At 31.2% G+C, this 9783-nt stretch overlaps 1 protein-coding gene across 1 annotated transcript; it reads left to right on the forward strand.

The window, feature by feature from the left end:
- Positions 1-241: 241 nt before the first annotated feature.
- LOC125857575 (elongator complex protein 3) lies at positions 242-4688 on the forward strand. The gene is made up of 8 exons (XM_049537185.1): positions 242-773; positions 1192-1261; positions 1360-1532; positions 2081-2255; positions 2965-3131; positions 3324-3543; positions 3628-3732; positions 4233-4688. The coding sequence occupies exons 1-8, from the start codon at positions 301-303 to the stop codon at positions 4542-4544; spliced, it is 1695 nt and encodes a 564-aa protein (XP_049393142.1). The 5' UTR covers positions 242-300; the 3' UTR covers positions 4545-4688.
- The last annotated feature ends 5095 nt before the right edge of the window (positions 4689-9783 follow it).

Below are 9783 nucleotides of genomic sequence, written 5' to 3' on the forward strand. Positions count from 1 at the left end.
GAATTTGCTAATGAGAATTGAGTAAATCCTAATGACTAATGAGTATTTCAACTTTTACGAAACAAGGACTATTTAGAAGTTGGATTGGCAATAATACAATTAATAAGTGGTACAAATTAAAACTCTGTCTTACCTGGGGACTTAATTGTATCTTTTCAATAATTAGACGACCAGTTTGTAAATAATTACATTAAACCCCTCCACTTTTCCCATTGCGGGGTCCATCGGCAAGCAGAAAAATATACTAAAAGCAACCGACTTCGGCGGTTTCAGGTCATTCTTCTCAATCTACTATCACTCATGGCGGCGGCGGTAGCGGTAGCGGAGACCCGAAAGCTCCCGCGGCCGGGAAGGGGCGGAGTTGTGTCCCTCGGCCTGACAGATGAAGAAGCTAGAGTTCGTGCTATAACGGAGATCGTCAACAACATGGTGGAACTCTCACGGAAAGGCAAGGATGTAGACCTAAATGCTCTAAAGTCAGCAGCGTGCCGCAAATACGGGCTCTCTCGGGCTCCTAAGTTGGTAGAGATGATCGCTGCTTTGCCTGACACTGAACGTGAAACACTGCTTCCCAAACTCCGAGCCAAGCCTGTCCGTACAGCCTCAGGAATAGCTGTCGTAGCTGTAATGTCCAAGCCTCATCGTTGTCCTCATATAGCTACCACCGGAAACATTTGTGTCTATTGCCCTGGTGGCCCTGATTCTGATTTTGAGTACAGTACACAGTCATACACTGGATATGAGCCTACTAGTATGCGAGCTATTCGAGCTAGGTGAGCATCACAAACATAGGTGTATTTGCAGTTTGATATTCTCCTTCCGTCAATTTGCAATCGAATGGAAGTAGTTATCCTGAATTATGTCTTAGGATTTCAAAATTTCATCTATACAGTTTACACTTTACTGATAAGTGAGAAGCTCATCTATATGTTCCATTTTTTAAATTGGAGAAGTTTTGCTATTATCACCGGAAAGTATCATACATCTGGAGAAAGATAAGGATTTAATGCTGGTTGATGCGTCTTTGCATCCGAGATTTGTTAAACCTTCCATATACTTTTTTCTTGTTGGAAAAAAATGTGGCATTCCTTATATGTGGCTAATTAAAAAGCTGTTATACTCACTTACTCAAAAAAGTAATCTTTGGAAAGACAAGATCAGGATTTGTACTTATGTGGTTCATTTTTCCAGATACAACCCTTATGTACAAGCTCGAAGCCGGATTGATCAACTTAAGAGATTGGGTCACAGTGTTGACAAGGTTTTTCCCCTTTGGAAGTACTACGTATTCTTTTCTGATTTTGGAAAATTGTTCTGAAATTGGCTGCTTTCCTCACAGTTACGAATGTCTTATTGCAGGTTGAATTTATCTTGATGGGAGGTACATTCATGTCATTGCCTGCTGAATACCGTGATTACTTCACACGGAATCTTCATGATGCTTTATCCGGACATACTTCTGCCAATGTTGAAGAGGCTGTCGCGTACTCCGAACATGGGGCGACAAAGTGCATTGGGATGACAATTGAAACGTGAGTAACTATTGGCTACATGAGAGCGGTTTAAAAATCACAGTGAAAAACACTAACAAGAAAAAAAAATCCACAGGGAAAAGTACCTTGAGAAACCTTTTAGCTTATATTTTGGTCCTCTGTAACTGAGATATCCTCTTTTTATCAATTTTGTTCTCCTCTCTTTTGTCTTGCTTTTTTCATGTGGGAACTGAGTTCAGACTTAGTGTTTAATGCATGATAGTGCATCTCCCAGTAAGGAAGAAAACATATTTTGAGTTCTCGTCTTCCTCATCCTCATGATTATCACTGCCATCTTTGGTTTTTTAGTTATATTATTATTCTGCGACCTTTGATTGTTATTATTGTGATTCTTCTTCTATCATATTCGATTATAAGAATACTAATAACGAGATGGAAAATAATTCAAACTAAAACAAGAAGCAGACAAGGTGCCATACTCAATTTCTTTGGAGGCTAGACATTTGGTTGAGCTACTACCTCTGAATAATTTAAGCATTTTATGTATATCTTTTGTGTGTACTCAAAAGTTTGTATTTTGCCAATAGGAGGCCAGACTACTGCCTTGGACCTCATTTGAGACAAATGCTTTCTTACGGTTGTACGCGGCTAGAAATTGGAGTCCAGAGTACATATGAGGATGTTGCTCGTGACACCAATAGAGGCCACACTGTTGCAGCTGTGGCTGATTGCTTTTGTTTGGCAAAAGATGCTGGCTTCAAGGTGCTTTTCTAATTTCTTTTTGTTGGTGGTTTGGGTTCAATCTCTACTTTTGGTTCCAGGTTACAATACCCTTCTACCTCTAATAGCCTTCACCCTTCCCAAGCGACACGGAAGATGAGCCTTGAAGAAGAAATTAAAATGGAAAATCAAATTTAAATCCTTAGTTGTGATAATAACGTATCTTAGCTCATTTGGAAGGATTTAAAATGAAGCTTTGTCTTGAAGCTGTTGGCGTGATTCTCACATTCTGACATTCAGTTCCCTTCTATTATCTTTTTGGACTTCACAACATACCCAGAGGGGAAAAAAAATACCCAGTGTAGTCCCACTTGTCATTTTGGACTTGAGGAATATAATTTTATCATATGTGTTGTTTCTTTTGCTTCAATTACCGTATCATTTGTTGTTTCTATTGTTCTCTTCTCATTTATTTTTAGTATGGTGCCTTCATTATTATTTTTCTTTTCCATACTTGATTTTGATATGCTTTACTTGAACTGAGGGTCTATCAGAAACAACCTCTCTACCTTCACAAGGTAGATCTTCTCCCTTGTTTCTTCCCTCTTCCTGTGATCATGACCATGACTGCTAAGTAATTTCCGAAAGCTCCCGCTATGATTAAAAAGCTCCCAATAGGCCACAAGAGTAAGGCTGCGTACACCGTTGTACTGGTAAAATTTTCATGCATACCTTTGTTAATTTTTTGTAGGTGGTTGCTCATATGATGCCTGACCTTCCAAACGTTGGCGTTGAAAGAGACTTGGAGAGTTTCAAGGAATTCTTTGAAAGTCCTTCATTTAGGACTGATGGACTTAAAATTTATCCTACACTTGTTATTCGTGGCACGGGGCTTTATGAACTGTGGAAAACTGGAAGGTATAGTCTACTTTGTGGATTTTATTATCACACATGTTGTTTTTCCATCTCTGAAATCATTATTTAATCAGTCAATAAGATTGATTTCATCCAACAACCTAGTTGGCAATAGCAGTACCCATATTGTTGGATGCAAACTTGAAATATTATTTCAATGAGGTCATTAGTCATTACAAGTGTTAACATGTGCAGGTATAGAAATTATCCGCCAGAGCAGCTTGTAGACATTGTAGCAAGGATTCTTTCTATGGTGCCACCTTGGACCCGAGTTTACAGGGTCCAACGTGATATCCCTATGCCTCTAGTGACTTCTGGAGTTGAGAAAGGGAATCTTCGAGAATTGGCTTTAGCTCGAATGGATGATCTTGGCTTGAAATGCCGAGATGTCCGAACGCGCGAAGCTGGGATCCAGGTAATATAATTTTTGTATCTACTTCCTTGCTTCTCTTACAGTGTGGTCACAGAACTCAAACTTTTGATGGAAATAACGTATTAGGACATTCACAACAAGATAAGGCCTGAAGAGGTTGAGCTTGTTCGCCGTGATTATACTGCAAATGAAGGATGGGAGACTTTCCTTTCATACGAAGATACACGCCAGGTATGTCAATTCAGCTGTGTTTCCCTTTGCCGATTTACAACTCCTTCCTTGATCTAGCTCCAAGCTAATAGATTGAACTCATTATATTTTGCTGCCAAAAACGGTAACTGGTTCTAGATTTTTGAACAATAAAAAAAGGTTACTTTGTTCTAGATTTGTTTTACTTCTGCGGTGGGGATCAGCACATAACTTCTACACAGTGATGTAAGCAAGCCTTTTTTTTTCTTTTTCTTATTACATTCTAAGGAAAATTTTTCGGAGTCGTGTCCTGCAATTTAAAAATGAAGAAAATGGTCATTTGATAAGATTGTAGATAGTAAACAAGTCTTCTAGATCTCTTTTTACAAGTGCTGGTAAACTATTGCAAAATATTCTTTACTTTCTCTATGAAGAGTTGATGTAATTGCTGAAAAACTTGTTGTCTCACATCTTTGCCAGTCATTGTATGACTGTTAACATTTTCAATATAAGAAGGGACCTTTCTTTTTGTTATAATGCAGGATATTCTTGTTGGATTGCTACGGCTGCGGAAGTGTGGACGGAATGTGACTTGCCCAGAACTCACAGGAAAGTGTTCAATTGTTCGTGAGCTTCATGTGTATGGGACTGCAGTTCCTGTTCATGGTCGAGACACAGATAAGCTGCAGCACCAGGGTTATGGTACTCTGCTGATGGAGGAGGCTGAGCGGATTGCTCGGAGGGAGCATAGGTCGATCAAAATCGCTGTTATCTCGGGTGTAGGGACCCGACATTACTACAGAAAACTAGGCTATGAGCTTGAAGGTCCTTACATGGTAAAAAGTCTTGTGTAGAACTATGTTGTTATTTTGCTGCAAGATCTTACACCTTGCGACTAATTTTGTATCACGGTAGATTGTATTTTAAATGGTATGCATATTCCGATGCTGGTAAAGACAAGTATCAAAGAGAGAGAGCCCATTTTATTATATGCTTCATTTGGAAATTTATAAGCTCATGGAATTCTATTTTGCTTTCGGTCTTAATAATTTAAACACTTAATGTTGTATTTAAACTTTCATATATGTAAAAACTAAAATAAGAAGTGATTCTAAAAGGAAACAAAATACATTTAAATATTGAATTAGTTCAAATATCCATTAAAGACAAACGAATAAATTGAGTTGAATAATATAATTTAACATATTCTGAAATTAGGAACAATTTATCAAGCCACGTGTCTCACTTCAACTTTAAAAGGGTTAATTATTATCTTTAACTAGTAAAATTGTCCGGGCTTCGCGTGAAAATTTAATATCATGGAATTTATAAAATAATACTTAAAGCATATCGGTCATTAAAACTAAAACATTATATTATCTTACATACAAGATTACCTAATAACAAATATTAATAATGTAAAGGAAAATGAAAATTATTACATCCTATCATTTATCCTTAATAATATAAGCATAAATTAATGACTGTAACAATACATATCAGGATCTGTAACATAAGTAATGATGTCAGTGAGCTACTCAACAAGAGCAAAGTATACAAATATTTAATTGTGAAGAATATGAAGAAGAAGAAGAAGCAGTTTCATTGATTTAAAATTAAAATGAGAGGAAATCTCTCTATTTATAGACAACAAAGAGTACTGTGAACAAATATTTATTGTATCTTATCGAAAATGTTATAACTATTTGGAAAAGTTGCAACCCTTCGGAAAGGTCACAACCTTTCATAAAAGTCACAACTTTTTGTAAAGTCGCAACTATTCATAAAAGTAACAACTTTTCATAAAAGTCGCAACTCTTTATTAAAGTCACAATTTTTCATGAAAATCACAATTTTTCATAAATGTCACGACTTTTCATGAAAGTGGAAGGCAAGTTTTGGAGATAAATAAATTAAAAGATAATTCTGATTTGTGGTGGCGCCACGTAGGCGGGCCTAAAGTTCTCTTATATATATATATATATATATATATATATATATGAAATATATGATATTTTTAAGAAATTTGTAAGTATATTTCTTTTCCTTATTCTCGTTCTTAACTTTAAACTTGATTAAAGAAAGTTAGATAATTCTTTTAATATCTGATGAATAATGTAAATATATAAGGTAAAAGATGAAGTATTCAAAGTAAATATAATATGCATTTTGTGCGTTATCTGATAAATTGTAAGTTACCATCATTAGATTTTGTTGATATGATATCTAAGAATATTTTCGTTACTTTTAACTTAGATTCTTTTGTGGTCCATATATATAATTGACCAAGAATTATATATGCCTTGCAATTACTCTAATCTCATCTAATCTTTTATTGTAAGTAGAATGATAAGTTATATTATTTGACTATATTATTTTCATTTTATGTATTATTTTAAAAGGTATTAAAGTTATCCTCAATTGCCTTTTCTTAGCAAGTATTTATAGTTATATTACACATAATATAAATTTAAAAAATTTAGCCTCTTGAATGACGATATAAAACCTGTTACATTTTTAATGCCGTTAAAAAATAGTTATATGTAATTAATAATTAGGAAAGTAAGAGTAATGACATGTAAAAGCATTAGTTAGACTAATTCAAAATAATTAAAATCTCAATATAAATATCAAATACTAAGAGTAGAAAAATCATATAAAAGCAGTATTTATTAGGATGAATTCGTAAATGCTCAGTGATTAGCAACAAAAGAGAGCGCTATGAATTATGATATTGAGTGACTAAGGCCATTTTTGGAATAGATTTTGGTTTTAAAATTTGAAAATTATTTTTAAAGAACTGTTTGTTTATTGAATTGATACATTATTTTAACTTGAAATTTAAAATATAAAATTTAGAGTTCAAAAAATAATTTTTTGGGATTTAAAACAATTTTAACTTTCAGATATATTTCCATTTTCTAACTTCATTCTTTTTAATCTTCAATCAAACATGTCCCAAATGCGTAATAATTGAAATTTGGGTTCAGATTGTTAATAGATTTTGTCTCAAAATTTAAATAAGTATGTGAATATTATTTTAAAAATGTATTTATTTATTAAAAAATTAACCTATTATTTCAAGTTCTAGCTTAAAATATGAAATTTAAAGTTTGAAATTGTATAGGTTTATGAAGTTTGTTGGTATAGCTCCATCAAACTCTTCAGTCAACGCTACAAAATATCATAATTGCTTAGATTGAATTTAGGTTAATTTAAATATAATTTAAAATAAGCAATGTCTATTTAGGCAAAGAGAATCAGATGTTTTCTTATTTAGTAATGCGAAAATAATCTTCCTTTTCTTCAACTGAAGCAACTTGCAAAGCTACTTACAAGCTGCTTGCAAAGGTACTTGTAAGCTGTTTGTAGAAACATGCGTGCTCACAAAGTTGCTTGTAAGCAGCTTGTAGAAAATTGTTTGCAAAGCTACTTGCTTGACTACACACGCTTCTTCAGAAAGTTGTGTATTGAATGAACATTCACGAAGTCGATTTATAACAAATTTGTATTTGTGTCATTTTAGTAAGAAAGATATTTATATTAAATTAAAAAAATATAGAGTATGAGGGAGTCTTCAAGTTACTAAATGGGGTTGTCTATAGGTGTGCATTCAATTTTTCGGTTTGAATTTTTTGGTTTTGAGTTTTGAAGAAGTATAACCCAACCAAAATAAATTTGGTTCGGCTTAGTTTTTCTCTTTTTGTTTTTTTTTTCTCGATTTGGTTAATCGGTTATGCGATAATTAGAAACATACCCAAAATTATATATGCAATTTGAATATATATATAAAATCTCTTAAATATACCTTCTAATATAAATCACAAGTAAAACATAAAATACAATACTTAAGAATATATTAGATGTTCAAACATAAAATATAAACTAAATCATAATGAAAGACAATAAAACACCCACTCTCTCATTATTTCTATATATAACAACAAAAATATAATTTTTTATTTTTTTTTCGGTTTTTATTTTTTTTAAATCCGAAACCAAACCAAAAAAATAAATAAAGTAAATTATTAATTCAAAATCAAACCAATAATAAAAAATAAAAAAACCAATCTAAATTAAAATTCAATTTGATTTAATTTAATTTTTCAATCTATGGCCAAACGGGTCTTCAATATTCCAGCAACTAACCTAAGGTCAACAGTACAAAAAGATGAAGAACTAGTGCTGGTAAAAGTCGTGATAGATGATTACAAATACAAGAAATTCCATTGTAGATATTTTGGGTGACAAAGGCAAATACTTTCCCTAAGTCAAAAGAAAAGAAAAGAAAAGAAAAGAATATATAGTGTTTATTATTATTTATATAATATAAATATTAAAATGTTTGAATTGAATGCATGCATAATATAATAACAAAATACTATAGCTAGATTTAAGCATTTACTATTAAAGTTATTTTTTAAAAATATATATGTATGTATACATCATCTCTATTTAAATATTTAAAAATAAAAAATAATATAAAGTAATAATATATACGAAATATTAGAGAAAATATTAGCTTATATGATGGTAGAAATTGTTTATTTTGATTAACTAAAATTTAAAAGTTAGTGGCAATTCGTGGATAGCAACTAGGTTGGAGATAGTGGTTGTGCATGCTTGTAGTGATTATACGTTGATTGTCAAAAACGATAAATACAGGATGCTCACGAAGGAAGTGATTAGTTAATGATGATGTTTGATGATAGCGGTACATTGAAGAGTAGTTGATGATGAATCGATCTAACGGTGATAGACAGTGGTAAAAATGATTAATGATAGTAACCATAGTGATTGATCATTAGCTATTGTAATTGTATGATAAACCTATCATGAATATCGAGGAAAAGCTGTAGAAATAATTGTAGCGATGATTATATAGTAACATTTATTGAAAATAATAAAATGTTACATAAAAATATTGAATAACTATTTTAATAATTTAAATATTGCTTGTAGTATTTATATCTTTATACCTATAAAACTAAAATGCAATTTTAAAAAGGAATAAAATACGTTCAATAATTAAATTAGTTCAAAACATCGATTAAAGATAAATAAATAAAGTGTGCTAAGCAATATAATATAACATATTCTAAAAGAAGGAACGTTCTTTTTTTTATTGATACAAGTTTTTTGCTTCAACTTTGTAAGGGTAATAGTTATTTTAAAGTATTTTTTTAGCACACTAATTTTTAAAATTTTGCGAATACATTTTCTTTGTTTTGTTTTCATTCTCAACTTTAGACTTGACTGCAAGATTTGTACGCAAAATTCTTTTTGTAATTGATACGTTCAATTGTTGTTTTAGCAAATTCTTTTAGTATCGGATAAATAACCAAAATGTATAAAATAAAAAAAAAATATTTACAGTAAATATAAACACACATTTTGAGCAACATATGATAAATGGCAAGTTATCATCATTAAATTTTGTCAATATGATATATGATTTTAATTTAGTATTCGAATGTTATTTTTATTTATTTTTAACCACATGGACTTAGATTCTTTTGTGGTCCATGTATATATGCCTTGCAATTCCAATTCGATTGAAGTCTTAATTTAATTATGTTTTTTTTAGTATATGTATCATTTTAAAAGTTACATAAATTATTTTTTACTGTCCTCTTTTAAATCAATATTGATAATTATATTGCACGTATTATATAATTCGACGTGATTACTATTATTTCTAATGTTATTACTAGAATCCAAATGTGAGCGTTATGCTTTTGAGTGGACAAAATCATGTTTGGCATATATTTTTTGAAAATAATATTTTAAAATTATTCTAAAAAAAATCATTATGTTGAATTTATTTCAATATTTTAATGTCGAACTTAAAATATAACATTTAAAGTTTGAGAAACAAATTTGATTAATTCATGTATCACTTAGTACCAAATGCATTTTTTCAATTTATACTTCAACTTTTTAAAAATCTCAATCAAACATGTCCAAGTGTCCAATTATCTACTAATTGAAATTCAGGCTCAAATTATTCAAGATATTGTTTATTTTTTTTAAAAAAAACACATGAATTATTTCAAATTAAGTATTTGTTTATTAAAATTAACTCATATTTCA

Source organism: Solanum stenotomum, chromosome 3, assembly GCF_019186545.1.
Source record: "Solanum stenotomum isolate F172 chromosome 3, ASM1918654v1, whole genome shotgun sequence".
NCBI classification, from domain to species: domain Eukaryota; kingdom Viridiplantae; phylum Streptophyta; class Magnoliopsida; order Solanales; family Solanaceae; genus Solanum; species Solanum stenotomum.